Below are 16,026 nucleotides of genomic sequence, written 5' to 3'. Positions count from 1 at the left end.
ACCAATCGGGGTCCGGGAAATGACTGGGGGTGAAGAAGCTTCTGGGGTTCCCTCTGAATCACAAAGTTCCTGTTTTGCTTCTCACCATCTCCCCTCGTGAAGGTTTCCTGAGTTCACACACTTCTTGACCTTTCCAAATAAGAGAGGAGACGAGTCTTTGCTTCCACTTTATTTATTTTCTTCTTAACAAAAAGGCAGCCCCTCCGTCTTTGAGGCCTTCTCTCAGTAAACCTGTTTCCCGCCCCTGTCAGGAGGCGGGAGATGGAGGCGATGGCGTGAAACCCCACGCCGTGTTGCATAGTTAGCATGTGCTTAGCGAGCGGTTAGCGCGTCCGGCCGTGGCACCGCGGGCTCTTTGGTGTGGGATCAGTTGCCGTGACGACAAACTACGGGATGATTGAAACGGCGGGCGTCGTTTCCAAACTCGCAGCGACACCCTCCTGTCTGGAGCGGCTGTTAGCTTAGCAGCTAACTAGCCAATCCCACGATTACTTGGCCTATCTGCTAATTAGCTAATCCGCTAATCCACAAGGTAGATAACGAGCTCATCGGGGTTTACATTCAACAAACTTGGCGAGGGCTAAACTTTGGAAACCTGGAGGTAAGATGTCTGAGACCGGAGGACCAACCGGGGGAGAACTGGACCAGGAGAAGATGAAGCGGGAGCGGCGGGAGGTCGAGAGGACCACGGCGGCTGAGCGTTTGGCGCGAGAACCTTCCCTTCAGGTACGTTCTCAGACTCAAGGTTCTGACCGGCTCTTCCCGCCGCACCTGACAACACGTCCGTCTCCCGCCAGAAGAACGTCAGGAAGCACCTGACTGGCTGGTTGGAGATGCACCTTGGTCCAGAGGAGCTGAGCGGTCCTGGAACCAGAGGCGGACCAAAGAACCAGAGGTCGATCTGCTCCTGAGGTTCTACCTGCTGCAGGAGAACCTTCCTCCCACGGGTGAGTCGTTAAGGCTGGTGTCGGAAACATCTGGGCACGGCGGCGGCGACGACGGGCGGGTTAAAGCTTTCAACCGAAGGTTCTGTTCCTCCTCAGGAGAGGAACCGCAGAGGAACACGGGTGGAGCCGAGGAGCGACAGAACAGAGGCAGGCGACAGATGGGTAACAGATGGGTAACAGACGGGTAACAGACGGGTAACAGACGGGTAACAGACGGGTAACAGGCGGGTAACGGTCATGCGACGGCGTCTATGTGAAGATGAGGCCGGCCTCGCTGTAGACCTGGAAGACCTTCTCGATGGCGTTGACGTAGGCCGCCGTCCGCAGGTCTAGGCCCAGATTGTACTTGTTGGCCGTCCTCATGATTTGCTGCCGAGAGGAAGAAGAAGCCAGACGATGAACGTGAGGAGGAGCCGAGCAGAAGAAGAAGAAGAAGAAGAAGAAGAAGAAGAAGGTGAGGAGGTGAAGACCTACCCGGGCTGATCGCTCCATGGTGAAGGCCAGGCCTGAGTGGACGATGTCCTTCTCAGAGGCTCCCTGTCAGCAGAGCGCAGTGGTCACACCCCAGAAGGAGACCCCCCCCCCCCCGCCACCGCACACTTACTACAAGGTACAAGCGGTACTGCAGTACTGCAGTGTCGGTACTACAGTACCGCAGTACTTGTACTTACTGCGATCCTGGCCTGGAACTCAGAGGTAGGAACTATTGGAATGGAGCCGCCATGTTTGCCAAACTTCCTCTCCAGGCTCTCCTGGACCGACACTGGGGACGGACGGGGTCGAAGGTCAAGACACAGGGTCGGAGGACGGGGTCGAAGGTCAAGGCGAGGGACTCACTCAGCAGGTGGTAGTTGGAGTCCCGTTCGTACTTGAAGGTCAATCGGCCGTAACTGACGTGATTGAGATTCTTCAGCCACTCGAAGTAGGAGACGGTGACGCCGCCGGCGTTCAGATACATGTCCTGGTCCAAGAGGAGAAGGACATGTTAGATGATCGCCGGTCCCACGGGGAGCGAGCTGCAGGTCCGAGAACGTCCACCGACCGGGATCACCATGATGTTCCTCTCCAGGAAGATGCGGTCGGCCTCGGGCGTGGTGGGACCGTTGGCTCCCTCGGCGATAATCTGAGGAGTTACACCCGTCGCCATGTTGTGGTCATGTGACAAGATGAACACGTGTGTGTGTTTGTGTGTGTGTGTGTGTGTGTGTGTGTGTGTGTGTGTGTGGAGCAGTCCTACCTTGGCCTTGATATTGTGGGCGTTGCTCCTGGTCAGCTGCTTCTCGCTGGCGGCCGGGATCAGGATGTCACAGTCGGCCTCCAGGATGCTGCCTTCGTACGGCGCCGCGTCCGGGAACCCAACGATGGTGCCGTTGGCCTGGAGACGGGCGGGGGGGGGGGGGCGTTACCGATCTCCATGTTTGTAGTCCACTAACAGACTGACATGCTGCTGCTGCCACCAGGGGGCACTCATCAGCACTGAGGCTGGAAACATGGCGGATGTTTACGGCTCCTCGGCCGCCCCTTTGTAGTCCATGACCCATATTTGTAGTCCTACTCGCTCTGAGCGTCAACCAGTTTGAAGTCCTGGTGCTCATCAATTTGTAGTCCTATTTACTCCAGTGCTGATCATTTTGTAGTCCTATTGACCAGTTTGCAGTCCTAATAACCAGTTTGTACCTCGTAGTCTTGTTTACTCCCAATACTGACCATTCTGTAGTCCTATTACTGACCAGTTTGTAGTCCTGTCACTGAATAGTGTGTAGTCCTCTGTAATCCCAGCAATGATCACTTTGTAGTCCTATTAGTTCAACTTAATAACAAGTTTGTAGTCCTATTAATTCAAAATAATACGTTTGCTCCCAGCACTGAACCAGTTTGTAGTCCTATTACTGACCAGTTTGTAGTCCTGTGTAATCCCAGCTATGATCACTTTGTAGTCCTATTAGTTCAACTTAATAACAAGTTTGTAGTCCTATTAATTCAAAGTAGTAACGAGTTTGTAGTCCTACTAATTCAAAGTAATACGTTTGCTCCCAGCACTGACCATTCTGTAGTCCTATAACGGACCAGTTTGTAGTCCTATTACTGACCAGTTTGTAGTCCTGTGTAATCCCAGCAATGATCACTTTGTAGTCCTATTAATTCAACTTAATAAGAAGTTTGTAGTCCTATTAATTCAAAGTAGTCATGAGTTTGTAGTCCTTCTTATTCAAAGTAATACGTTTGCTCCCGGCACTGACCAGTTTGTAGTCCTATTACTGACCAGTTTGTAGTCCTATTACTGACCAGTTTGTAGTCCTATTACTGACCAGTTTGTAGTCCTCCAGCTCTTTGGGGTCGATGCCTTTGGGGTTCCAGATGTTTCCGTCCATCTCGCCCACGCCCACACACTTGGCTCCGAAGCGGTGGAGGTACCTCATGGTGTGGAGACCCACGTTCCCGAACCCCTGCGGAGACGGGGGGGGCGGAGGGCGGTCAGGTGACCTTCCGAGGGGAAAGTAAGAGGAGCGGCTTCTCCACCTGGACCACGAAGGTCTTGTCCTGGAAGCCGGGGCACATGCCCAGCTGGCTCATGTAGGCCGCCTCGTTGATGAAGTTCTCGATGCCGTGGAAGACGCCCCGACCCGTGGCAGAGATCCGGCCGTGGATCCCACCCTGGCTGATGGGCTTCCCCGTCACACACGCGTGGGCGTTGATGTCCTGGAGGGGGGGGGGACAACACAGCTTAGTGTGTGTGTGTATATCTGACAGTGTCCCATGTCTTGTGTGTGTGAGTGACAGTATGTGTGTGTATTTGACATAGTGTCCCATGGAGTGTGTGTGAGTGTGTGTATATCTGACAGTGTCCCATGTCTTGTGTGTGTGTGTTTGTGTGTGTGTGTGTGCGTGTATCTGACATAGTGTCCCATGGCGTGTGTGTATCTGACATAGTGTCCCATGGTGTGTGTGTGTGTGTGTGTGTGTGTGTGTGTATCAGACATAGTGTCGCATGGTGTGTGCGTGTGTGTGTATCTGACATAGTGTCGGATGGTGTGTGTGTGTGTATCTGACAGTGTCCCATGGTGTGTGTGGGTATCTGACAGTGTCCCATGGTGTGTGTGTGTACCTGACATAGTGTCCCATGGTGTGTGTGTGTGTGTGTGTATCTGACAGTGTCGCGTGGTGTGTGTGTGTGTATATCTGACAGTGTCCCATGGTGTGTGTGTCTGTGTGTGTGTGTCTGACATAGTGTCCCATGGTGTGTGTGTGTGTGTATCTGAAATAGTGTCGGATGGTGTGTGTGTGTGTGTGTGTGTATCTGACATAGTGTCCCATGGTGTGTGTGTGTGTCTGACATAGTGTCCCATGGTGTGTGTGTGTGTGTGTGTGTGTGCCTGACAGTGTCCCATGGTGTGTGTGTGTGTGTGTGTGTCTGACATAGTGTCTCATGGTGTGTGTGTGTGTGTGTGTATCCGACAGTGTCCCATGGTGTGTGTGTGTGTGTGTGTATCTGAGTGTCCCATGGTGTGTATGTGTGTGTTTGTGTGTGTATCTGACATAGTGTCCCATGGTGTGTGTGTGTGTGTCTGACATAGTGTCCCATGATGTGTGTGAGTGTGTGTGCGTGTGTATGTGACATAGTGTCCCATGGTGTGTGTGTGTGTGTGTGTGTGTGTGTGTGTGTGTGTGTGTGTGTGTCTGACATAGTGTCCCATGGTGGTGGCGAAGGTGTCTGCGATCCAGCTCATCTCCCTCTCCCCGGTGCTCATGTCGGGTGCAGGGACGTCGATCCCGGGTCCTACAGGAGAACATCAGCGGGTCAGACGTCAGGAAGCGGGACGGTCAGGTGACCGGCTCCTCGGCCAATCGGAGCGTGCGACTCACAACCACTGATTCGCGGGCCAGCCAATCACCTTCAGCCTCCCTCAGCCGTTCTGACCAATGGACTTCACCTGCTTTACTCCATTATCTCTACCAGCTTTCATCCAGACTTTCCTATCTGCTCCTTTCTCTCAGACTCTACGGGATTATTAGTTTACAACTTCTATTCTTCATTTCCACCAGCTGCTCCTGGTTCTCCTCACCGATGAAGCCCTTCTTGGCCAGCTCGATGGTGAATCTCCTGGTGATCTTCTCCAGTTCTGTGTCCTGAGGGAAGACACACACACACACACACACACACACACACACACACACATACACATACACACACACACACACACACACACACATACATGCCTTCAAGTGTCATTCCGGTCACTTTGGGATCGTGTTTGGAAAGGAGTTCATGTAAACAGGCGCTTGGGGTGAGGGGGGGGGATTTTTACAGGTGGGAGAAGGTCAAAGGTCAAAGGTCAAACTAACCAAGCAGAGCTCTGTTGCTGAGAGAAGCAGCAGCAATTGAATGAACAATGTGTTATAGCTGTGTTGTTATTGATGTAATAACATTGTTTGTACTGTGAACTTGTTCCTCAAAGAGCTTTTCTGGCAGGAACAATGGAGAATGTTCTCAGGAGCGGTGCTGGTGCGGTCGTAAAGAACATGGCGTGGAGGGAACATGTGCATGTAGTTACTGCAAACTCAGAGAAGAAATGGTCTTCTGGAATCCAGAGGCAGAAGAGCGGCTGAGGGGAAACTCACCGAGTATTTCTTTGGGTTGATCTTCACCCCGGCTTTGGCACCGCCGAATGGAACATCTGGAACACACACACACAGGACACGTCTCTTGTTTATGTGTGTGTGTGTGTGTCTGTGCATGGGTGTGTGGGTGTGTGGGTGTGTCTCACCGACAACAGCACACTTGTAGGTCATGAGAGAAGCCAGAGCCTTCACTTCATCCACAGAGACGTCGGTGCTGTAGCGGATCCCTGGAACACAAACACCCAGGTGAGAACGGCTCCTCTGTCCGTCCACAGAAACAACGCTTTCCTTGCGTCTCCATGGTGACGGGTTCGTCAATATGAACAACAGCTCAGGTCGGAGAGCCCAAACACACCCAGGGGGTTTGTCAGGACGGGAGACACCAGGCTGAGGTCTAGAAGAACCAGCCTAGACAAACCCTGTCCAGGACACACCTGACAGGGTTCACTTCCTGATCACACATGTCGGAGCACAGCGTGTCTGAATACACACACACACACACACCCTAAGTGGCCTCAGAGCATAAGTGGGGGGGGTCAGGAGATGGATGTGATGCAGGGGGCGGAGCCTCTGTGGGGGCGGAGCCTCACAGCCACACTGTTAAAGGGAGGTCCCGCTTCAGCGAGAGCCGGGGGTGCTTCGGGGTCTACCTGCCAACTCTATTTGGGGCAACAAGGTCACGTGGGCAGCGCTGCTCCTACTGCATGGGGCACAGCGGCAGTAAGACACTGCAACGATCACAGGAACATGCTGAATTCAGGCTGGTAAAGCCCATACATGATGAGACACACTTGACTGTCAGCATTCCTCACTGGGGAGGGACTCTCACATGCACACACGTGTGCACGTCAACTCAGTTTGTGCACCGTTTTCTATCATCTAGGCAGGGAAGAGCGGCGTTCGGCGAACACACGACTCAACCGAAGACGCCCGGCCTGTCATGCGGTCAATATCTGATCGATCAGATGCGTCCTGGCGTTGCTCCATATGCGATCGATCACTGTGACCGATGTCACTTTGGCGGCGTAAAGTAAATACACAGCGTAAACTACGACTGTGGGTAAAAGTGCAGCTCTGAGCTCGAACATCTGAACGTCCAGACGTGAGACGGCGTGGAACCTGCAACCCCAGGTGGAGGTGGGGGGCGGGGCCAGCGGTGTGACGTCACACAGGAGGACGCCTCTGACGTCACGGGGAAGCTCTGAACGTTCAGAGGTGCGGAGGAGCGCCGAGCAGCCCGGGGTCTACACATTTATTAGTCGATATCAACGTTGTACAGTATCGATCCGGACGCCTGACTGGAGGAAATGGCGTTTTAGAGGGACTTTATCCTTCTGGACCTGCTATGACACCGAGCCCTCCGCGGCTCCCGGGCGGCTCACCTCCCTTGCAGGGGGTCCGGTGCTGGCTGTGCTGCGCCCGGTAGCCCTCGATCACCTCCCACTCGCCGCCGTCCCTCTTGATGGGGAAGCTGACGCTCAGGACGTGGTTGCACGGCTTGATGATCCGCAGGATCCCGCGGACGCGCTTCCGCTTCTGCTCGGGACTCTCGCGGGTCTTCAGCCCCTCCACCAGCTTGTCCTCCACGATGGCGGCGCCGCGGTCGAAGAAGCCCTCCACCATGGTGAAGAAGTTGGGGTCGTCGTCCGGGTCCACGGCCTGGCTGTAGCCGCGGCACCGCAGCAGGGAGGCGGACGCCGGCAGAGCCGCGTCGGCGGCGGAGCAGCCGGAGGCCAGGACGCCTCCCGCCCCCCGGGAGAGCAGCTCTGCGAGGTACCGGTACATGTTCGGAGTCGTGGAGAGGTTCACCGAGTCCCGGGAGATACGGACCGAGTGACGGCGGAGGAGGAAGTGGCGCTGCGGGCGGCGCGGCTCCACCCGCGGGGCTCCACCCCCACCCGCCGCCCCCGCCCTCCCTTCCCTCGCCGCTCCGCCGCTTCTCCACCTGGACGTGGAAACATTCCACCTAGCATGCGGCCCTTGTAGCCTAGCCTAGCCTAGCCTAGCCTAGCTAGTAGCGTAGCCGTCCGCCTAGACCCGCGTTACGCGGCATTCATAGCCGTTGTAGCCTAGCTTGACTGTAGCACTCTAAACCGTGTAGCCTTAGCCTGGCTAGCTGTTGTTGCCTAGCTTGGCTAGCTGTTGTTGCCTAGCTTGGCTAGCTGTTGTAGCCTAGCTTGACCGGAGCCCCCAAACCATTTAGCCTAGCTTGATCCGAACATTAAAAGTAGCTCCGGCAGCCTGCGGAGCTGACCGATGAACACCTTCTGCATCCAAACTTCATCTTTTATTGAGAACTTCAACAGTAGTCCGCTGAAACAAGCTGTTTGATTAACTGACAAATTTACACCACATAGCTGATCAATATAAAACTTCCTAACTGTTCATAGACTTATATATCATAATGTCAAACATACATATTAGAAATAAATACATCTAAAGTTGTTTATTGAAGGCTCAGGTCTAAAAATAATGTGTGTGCATGTGTGTGTGTGTGTGTGTGTATGAGGGAGAGGGAGCCCTGTGTGTGTGTGTGTTGGGTTTTAAGTGTCTGCTAAACTTAGCCTGGCCTGAAGTCCTGCCTCTGCTCCACCTGCTCCTCACTTCCTGATCGCTGGATTGTTTTCCAGAAATCACACGGGATCACATCCCTCCGCTATGCGGTGTCTGAGGAACCTCCAGGTTCAGGCTGATATTTCTATCTATCGTCCTGTCTGGGGTCTGAACGTCCAGGTGGAGTCCTGGGGCTGCAGAAGGTCCCCCTGATCTTTGTTGTCACTTTCACGGCTCGTTGCAGGTTTGTTGTGAAGCAACACATCTGCTAGAGGGCAGTGCAGAGTTCACCCACGTTCCACTGCGGACAATAACAAAGATGGCGGAGGAGCTGGTGATAATGTTAATTCTGAGAAAGAGACGGCGGCGCGGCCATCAAATACAAGGCTCCATGTGGACGGAGAATTCCTCTCCCCGGTTCTACTGACGCCATGTTGTTCTTTTCTGCTCCTTTCGCTCATCGAGCTGCACAACACTGCCCCCGGGACTTCGGTGGCGCCGCAAGGTTCGCATCCGCCGGCCCCCCGAGAACGTCGAGCGCAAATGAGCTCTCGGACCGAAGGGGCGGCGCTCGTCACGAACCCGACAGCATGTCACACATAATCGCTGGAAATCAGTCATGACTCTTTCTTTGGTCTCCGGGCAGCAGAACCACGTCAGCCTGAAGGAGACGGAGGCTGAACGTCTCCTCTCAGGGAAGAGACCAACAAAACAGTTGTCCTAAAATCACCCTGGAACGTCACACATGGCAGTCAGAGCATTTCCAAAGAAGGGAGAAAAGCCAGGGCTCAGGAAGAATATAGTTTTTCAAATCAGGGTTTGTTGTCTTGAGATGTAAAGAAGGAAATGGCTTTTCCTCCCCGGGGAGTTTTATTGTGTCTGAGATGAAGCCGCGCCGTGCCGAGGCACGCCGCTCTCTGATTGGTCGAGCCGTCAGCGAATGGCTTCCAGCTGTCGGAGGACGGCGGCTCCAGAGCTGCCGAGTCATCGTGACCACGCCGGGCTCTCCGCCGGTGCTGGGCGACCTCTAACCTCTTGGAGGGGTGGAGCCGGGCGTCATCACGACCGATCTCCCTCCAACCCCCTCCAGAGAGGGGTTTTCAAATGTTTGTGGAATCTTCTTTGTTGATGTCAGTCATGTTCTCGGACCTGCAGGAAATCCACGCTTCTCCGCCGCCGCTCCAGATGTGCGACCCCTCCAAGGTCCATGTGTTCCTGGGGGCCCCCGGCCCTTTCCACCCCACGGACCCCCGAGCCGGGGCGCAGGGAGACCAACCCGGCCCCCCCTGCTGGAGACGCCTGGAGTTGCGGTGGCGGGACGGACGCCTGCTTCCTGCTGCGGGTGAGACACTGGGATTTGTAGTTCTTTGGAACCACTCACCGCTGTCGGAACTACAAACACACTTAGGGTTCCTTCAGATTTTTGGTTTCCGGCGCTTTTTTGCGCTCGGTCTTTAAATCCGAACCCAGACGTCCTGATGGATGTGTTGAACGAATCCCCAGGGCCGGCAGGAGGTCGCCAGGATGAAGAGGCGACGACAGTGGAGGGGCGGGGCTTAGGAGCGGAGGATGCTGCCGCCCGGCGCCGGAACCCGGAGGTCGAAGGTCTGTGTTCGGCGTCTCTTCAAGAGTACCTGAACGTCTGCTTTCCCAGCGCCCGGGACCCGGCGGACGCCGCCGAGCGGCTGTCCGTGCACAACCAGTACCTCTCGGCCTGGACGCTCAGCCACGCCCTCGTCCTGAGGGCCCGGCGCGGCGTCCAATCGCCAGCCAGCCCTGTGAAAACCCCGCCCCAAAACACCCCCCCTCGCGCCTCCTCCAGCACCCCGGAGCTCTTCAGCCCCTCCACGCCGTCCCCCTTGGCCTCTGCCGAGCTCTTCAGCCCGCCGTGTCCATCGCCGCGGGTGCAGGAGGGGGGCGTGGTCCTGGAGGCCACGGCCCAGGGGGTGCTCTGCTCCCAGGAGCTCCAGGGACGCCGCTCGCCACCCGGGTCCCCGGAGCCCAAGAGACCCCGTCTTCACAAAGACGGAGGGACCAAGACGTCCGCCGCCGGGCCGGGTCGGGCCCCCACCCTCCTCTGCGGCTGCACCTCCCCGAGGGCCCGCTACCAGGTCCTGGTGGCCGTGGTCCATCCATGCCACCTCAAGGAGGTCAAGGTAGGGCCTCCGGACTTGCTGTATCTCCAGGTTTACACAGCGGGAGATCATTATCAGTGGAAAACAGCCAGACAGCCAGGCCCTGTTCTAGTCCCGGTTCTGGTTCCAGGTCTTTGAGACACCCGTGCGGTTGTGTTTGCAGGTGCGGTCCGGGCCGTCAGCCGGGACCACCGTCCCCCTGGCCTCCGTCGTGGTGACCGACCAATCGGGCGCGGAGAAGAAGGTGGTGCTGTGGCGGGAGGCGGCGTTCTGGGCCCTGACCGTCGCCCCCGGAGACGTCCTGCTGGTGTCAGGTAAGGAGACCTGGAAGCATCCGGGCCAGAGCTCAGACCTTTCCTGCTCAGACTGACAAGGTGATGGACAGCAGAAGACGAGGTTGGGGCCACGGTGTGTATGATGGTGGAGAGGGTCAGGAGTCCGTCAGAAGGTCAGGGCATGTTAGATGTTGTGGAGATAAAGTCAGGAGGGAGTTCATGGGAGAGCAGATGTGGTTTCGCCATCAGACGTGGAAGTCCTGCTCAGGAGCTCGTCTCGTCCGCAGGTCTGAAGGTGAACGAGGATCCGTGGCGAGGAGAGACGGTCCTCCAGTCTACCTTCAGCAGCAAACTGCTCAACCTGGGTCACGTGACCGCCGCCGCCCCCCCAGGTAGACCGGTGGTTGCCTCTGACCCCGCCCCCTCTGACCCCGCCCCTTCTGACTCCGCCCCCTGTGTCTCCAGCTCCGCCGCTCCTCTGCGCCGGCGCTCTCGGCGACCTCCGCCACTACCTGCAGACGCGGCGCCCCCTGCTGGCGTCGCTGAGGCCCCGCCCCCCCCAGGACCTGGGGCGCCTGCCCTACGGCGCCCTGGGGTCGCTGCAGGTCAACACACTGGTGCACGCTCTGCTGCGCGTCACGCACGCACACCTGAGCAGCGGTGAGTCGGACAGATAGCGTGACCCTCGGGCCCCGGCCGGAACCTCGACCTCTGACCCCTGTGTTGTGATTGGACAGCGTGGCGGGAGGAGGCGGGGTCTCGCTGCAGGTCGGCACGCCGGCCGCAGGCCCTGCTGTCGGTGGAGCAGCCCAACGGCCAGCAGGGGGCGCTGCTGCTGTGGGGGGCCGCTCTGGATTGGCTGCCCCGCTTCCATGACAACAAAGGTACACACACACACACACACACACACTGTGGCGCTAACCTGAGGCTTGCCTCCTACAGCGGCGGTGTGGGACATGCGTTTCCTCCTGGTGAAGGAGGCGTGGCCTTCAGAGCTCCCCGAGCTTCACTCCACCCCCTGGAGCTCCGCTCGGTGTCTGGACGCCGCCGACCGCCGCGCCCAGAGCTTCCTGCGTCCCCGCGGCGCCCCGGGGCAGGTCCTGGAGCTGGACGTGGACACTCTGCTGTCGCAGAAGTTCAGCGGTGGGTCCGTCGGCCGGTTCTTCGGCGGCGTGTCGCCGGTTGCCGTTGCGCTGACTGGAAGTCCTCCCGCAGGAGACGTGGAGCTCCGAGTCCACGTCTTCACCTTCCGCTTCCTGTCCTCCCCGCCGCCCGCCCTCGACAGCTCCGCCTCCACGGCCCGGATCGCGGCGGCGCTGAGCGGCGACGTCACCTACACGGGCTGCGGCCGCTGCGCCGCCGAGCTGGACGCCGACGCCAACGGCATCTACCGCCCCTGCTATCCCTGCCTGCCACACACCGCCGTGCGCCGATACTACAGGTGAGAAGGTCCCAGGACCTGCTCAACCTCTGGAGGAAGTAGCTTACATTGTGTGTGTGTGTGTGTGTGTGTGTGTGTGTGTGTGTGTGTGTTTGTCAGGCCAGGAGTGCTGACAGTCGGCGGGCGGTGCAGCAGCCAGGTGTGTGTCCAGGTCCCGCCGGTTCCTCTCCAGAAGATTCTTGATGTTCCTCCTGACAACCTGCTGCGGAGCTCAGGTGAGTCCGAGTCTTGGTGATGGAAGCTCCTCCATGGACCCAGAGAAGCAGAGGAGCAGGAAGTGGCTCAGATGACGTCAGTAGGAGCACAATCCAGTCAGAAGCCGGTGGGTTGGACGTTCACGCGTCGTCTCACGGCCTCTCCTGTCCCAGGCCCGGGCTCGGACCTGAAGCCGGTCCAGCTGGCGGCGGAGAGGGTCCAGAGGCTGCTGCGGCTCCCCAGGGCCACGGCGGCGGTGGTCCTGCGCAGCAGCTTCCTGTGCGACGAGAACAGCGAGGCCATCAGCCAGGACTTCACCCTGCTGGACCTCCGCTTCCCGGCCGACGGGCCGGCCTAGAGCCAGAAGGTCCGTGTCGAACCTCTGAGATGTCCTCTCGTGGAGGAGACGTCACGGCCGCCCCGTGCGGCTGAAGGTGGTGGTCCAGATCACTGGTGCTAAGCTAACCATCTGTCCAATCCAGTGAGACTCCGCCCAGACGGCTGCTTCAAAGCGCTTTATTGATCCCACCTCAACCACAAACCCACGCCGTGACAGAACCGTGACGACAAGAAGGTTAAAGGACACGCGATAAGATTCAAAACCAAAGTCTCTGATTGGCTCTCTGGAGGCTCCGGGTCACACGGTCTGTGAGCAGGCCTCGTGGGCAGAAACGGGTCGGTTCCGAGGACAGAGGCCTGGAGGGTCTCCTGGAGGTTCCCCTTGCTCCAGGCCTCCTCACTGGTCCTTGGACGTCTCCTGGGCCACCTGGATCAGGTCATCCAGCAACTCTGAGGAGGAGTTAAAGCTGTCACACGGCTCAGAAGACACCAGCAGACGGTTTAGGACAGACAGGAAGCCACGTCCAGAGGGAACCTTCTGGAAGCCAGCCTGGAGCCCACGGAAGAACGAGGGCCGTCACGAGGCGGCGGCGGCGGGAGTGTTTCCGGTTTTCTGAAGAGCTCACGTACCGTTATCGTCCAGCTGGACGGCTGCTCCGGCCGCCCCCTCGCCGGGCCCCTCGCCGGGCCCCCCGGGGCCCCCGGGGCCCCCCTGCTCGCTGAACAGACCCTGGAACCCCGTCCTCTTCTGACGCCCGTCGTCGTCGTCGTCTCTGTCGAACATCTTGGAGAAGAAGCCTTTGTCGTCGTCCTTCTTCTTCCGGTCGTCTCCAAAGGAGAAGAGTCCTCCCTCGTCCTCCTCGTCCTCCTTCTTGTCGTCTTTGTCGCGTCTGAAGAGCGACATGAAGCCGCCCTTCTCCTCCTCCTCCTTCTTCTCCCCCACGCCCAGGATGTCCCTCATCTTGTCCTCCACCAGGTCTCCTGCGGGACACAGCCCATCAGAGCGCAGCCAATCGGAGCGCGGCAAGCTCACGGGCGCCGGGGAGCCTCCGCCCCCTCCAGACATTTTCCTGGATATTAATCATTTTGATAAAAATAACAATTAAAGTCTGTTAGTTTTCTCTTTGGATCGATCAATGATTGTGTTCAGTTCCATCCGTCTGTACGTCTTAAGGTGGGGCTCCTGAACCTCTGACCAATGAGGGGCCTGCCCTCCTGTCATGTGACCGCGCGTCAGGTGATGTCCTCCTGGCTCTTGGAGCCGAGGTGGCCGGGGGGGCTCGGGGGGCTGTAGGCCGGCGGGGGGGTGTCGGGGGCCGCGTACGGCGGCGGGGAGCCGTGGGCGGCGGCGGCGGGGGGGAGGAGGGGCCCGGGGCCGGCGCCGTCCGCGCAGCACCACAGCGACAGGACCAGGGCCAGGACCAGCAGGGACACCGAGACCACCAGGAGGAGGAGCCAGTCGCCCGTCATCCTGCCGGGGCTCACGCACACACACACACACCCTTTATACACACCCCTGTAGGACCGCCGCTGTGAGGTCACCACCTGGGAGCGAGGTCATCAACACGCCGCTTCACTGGGGTTCACACCACCACACCGCTGTGAGCTCACACACACACACACACACCTGGCCCGAGGATCACAGTGCTATGAAACATACAAACACCCTCCAATCACACACACACACTCCCAGGACACATAGGAACCTGGGATCACAGGGCCTATAACACACACACACACACAGTCCATAGAGTGTAGGTCTCACACACACCTGACCCCAGGATCACAGTTCCTATGACACAAACACACACACACATGCAGTCCAAAGACGCCTGGTCTCTCTTTCACTCACACACACACACACACACACACACACCTTTGCTGTTCACTCACCTGCTTTTTCTGCCAGCATGTCCATTACCAATTTGGCCATCTCTGCCACACCAGTCCTGTGTGTGTGTGTGTGTGTGTGTGTGTGTGTGTGGACGCGTTGATTTCCCAGGCTGAGGCGTCGGCTGACGCTTCAGTTTCTACTTCATCAGTGTATTGTGTGTGTGTGTGTGTGTGTGTGAAGGCAGGACGGACCGGTTCCCCTGCTCTCTGGCTAGCGAGCCATTGTTCACCGGATGCCAGTGTTAGCGCGGCGGGCCACGCCCAGAGGACTGTGATTGGCCGGTGGAGACGCTCATCTGACAACGTCAACAACAACAACAACAACAACACAGACACCCGGCTGTGTGGATGACAGACGTTTGTGTGTGTGTGTGTGTGTGTGTGTCCGTTGCCAGGGGACAGGTTGTAAGTGCAGGTGTGATGCGTGCGGGAGGCCAAGCTCCTCCCACCATGAGCTCAGAGAGTCTGAGGAGGTCGGGCGAGGAGAGCCCCCCGTACAGACGGACGCCCCCGCGGGTGCGTCGCCTCCTGCGGCCGCCGTCCGGCGTGGAGGAGCTGCGGCGCCGCCTGAGCCTCCACACGCAGCGCCTTCTCTCCGACGTGAACGCCTTCTTTCAGCAGAGCGCGCCGCCTCCGCCGCACGCCGCCGACGGCCGCGACCTCCGCGACGAGCTGGTGCGGATCGTGCTGGTCCAGGAGGACGTCCTGGGCCGGATGAGGGAACACGCGGACGCCATGCTGCACGCCGCCGAGGCGCAGGCTGAGGGCGCGCAGGAGGAGAAGGCCTGCGGGCGGCTGCAGAAGATGGAGCTCCAGTACCGGAAGGTGACGGGCGACATCCAGCTGCTGCACGCCGCCGTCGGCAAGCTCAAGCACGTGTCGCTGATGCTGCCGGACAAGACGCCGCCCGGCAAGATGGCGGACGAGAGCGGCGGGCCGCGGAGCTCCGCCTCCAAAGCGAGGAACCCCTTCAGAAGGATCTGGGAGGAGATGGTCAAGAAACTGGTGGCTTAGCTTCAGAGGGTCTTCAGTGTCAGGGCAGAATCTGACCATCCAGCCCCCACAGGGGTCACCAGGGGTCACCGGGGGTCACCGGGGGTCACCGGGGGGCGCCGCCCTCCCAGCCACCGGAGTTTCTGCAGCCCTTCTAAAGTCACTCATTGATTATTTGTCGTCGATCGGTTGTTGGTTTGAGGTGTCTATTGATTTTAAAGCAGAGTTTGATTCAGATTCCGGGGGATTATTTGTCGACTGGCAGGTGAGTTTTATATGTTTACTTTTCATTTCTTGAGCTTCTTAGCTATTGAGTCAGATTTCAGGGTCCCTAATCGATACTTGGATATCGGAGGATCCCTTCCTGTCCGCGCGCCACAGCTTTGGCGCCTCCCGGCTTCCGTCTCCAATCCGGAAGTGCGCACTTTGCGCGTCGCGCGCATGCGCCGGCCCTGCGTCACTGGCCGTCCGGTGCCGCGACCGAACCCGAGGGTCCAGGATGTCCGCGGCGGCCCGCCTGGAGAACGCCAACCCGGTGGTCTTCCAGCGGAGCGGCGAGCGGCGGCTGACGGCGGCCGACGAGGACGAGGACGTGCACGACCCCATCGACGACCGGGAGATCTTCGATATCCTTT

At 58.3% G+C, this 16,026-nt stretch overlaps 4 protein-coding genes across 6 annotated transcripts in view; 2 read left to right on the top strand and 2 right to left on the bottom strand.

The window, feature by feature from the left end:
* Positions 1–156: 156 nt before the first annotated feature.
* glud1a (glutamate dehydrogenase 1a) lies at positions 157–7,458 on the bottom strand. The gene is made up of 13 exons (XM_086176183.1): positions 6,950–7,458; positions 5,714–5,794; positions 5,568–5,623; positions 5,012–5,075; positions 4,631–4,725; positions 3,468–3,647; positions 3,257–3,394; positions 2,185–2,322; positions 1,990–2,070; positions 1,785–1,908; positions 1,619–1,710; positions 1,422–1,484; positions 157–1,316 (listed from the first exon to the last, which is right to left on the bottom strand). Exons 1-13 carry the CDS (start codon positions 7,350–7,352, stop codon positions 1,197–1,199), a joined length of 1,635 nt encoding a protein of 544 aa, XP_086032309.1. The 5' UTR covers positions 7,353–7,458; the 3' UTR covers positions 157–1,196.
* Positions 7,207–12,748, top strand: shld2 (shieldin complex subunit 2). The gene is made up of 12 exons (XM_086176170.1): positions 7,207–7,340; positions 9,276–9,462; positions 9,624–10,276; positions 10,419–10,569; positions 10,818–10,922; positions 10,996–11,190; positions 11,268–11,414; positions 11,473–11,673; positions 11,746–11,971; positions 12,071–12,186; positions 12,340–12,533; positions 12,649–12,748. Exons 2-11 carry the CDS (start codon positions 9,306–9,308, stop codon positions 12,522–12,524), a joined length of 2,136 nt encoding a protein of 711 aa, XP_086032296.1. The 5' UTR covers positions 7,207–7,340; positions 9,276–9,305; the 3' UTR covers positions 12,525–12,533; positions 12,649–12,748.
* Positions 12,667–14,558, bottom strand: LOC147236926 (uncharacterized). Of its 3 annotated transcripts, none has more exons than XM_086176233.1 (3): positions 14,399–14,558; positions 13,136–13,486; positions 12,667–12,955 (listed from the first exon to the last, which is right to left on the bottom strand). In XM_086176233.1, exons 1-3 carry the CDS (start codon positions 14,436–14,438, stop codon positions 12,903–12,905), a joined length of 444 nt encoding a protein of 147 aa, XP_086032359.1. In that variant the 5' UTR covers positions 14,439–14,558; the 3' UTR covers positions 12,667–12,902. The 3 variants fall into 3 exon arrangements, with proteins under 3 accessions (XP_086032359.1, XP_086032352.1, XP_086032344.1); XM_086176226.1 differs by lacking the exon at positions 14,399–14,558 and having other exon boundaries at positions 13,136–13,185; positions 13,216–13,571; XM_086176218.1 differs by lacking the exon at positions 14,399–14,558 and having other exon boundaries at positions 13,136–13,571.
* A 1,262-nt stretch (positions 14,559–15,820) lies between these two features.
* Positions 15,821–16,026, top strand: part of ciao2b (cytosolic iron-sulfur assembly component 2B) — a 1,170-nt gene continuing 964 nt past the window's right edge. Inside the window, exon 1 of the mRNA XM_086176245.1 lies at positions 15,821–16,017. Coding sequence (XP_086032371.1) covers positions 15,891–16,017 — 127 coding nt within the window. The 5' untranslated portion in view covers positions 15,821–15,890. The remainder of the gene's footprint in view (positions 16,018–16,026) is intronic.

The sequence above is a fragment of the Fistularia commersonii genome, chromosome 2 (genome assembly GCF_037954325.1).
Source record: "Fistularia commersonii isolate RoL2024-O1a breed Wild chromosome 2, RoL_Fcom_v1.0, whole genome shotgun sequence".
Taxonomy (NCBI): Eukaryota; Metazoa; Chordata; class Actinopteri; order Syngnathiformes; family Fistulariidae; genus Fistularia; species Fistularia commersonii.
The sequence above is the reverse complement of the archived record's forward strand: the minus strand, read 5'-3'. Positions and strand labels throughout refer to the sequence as shown.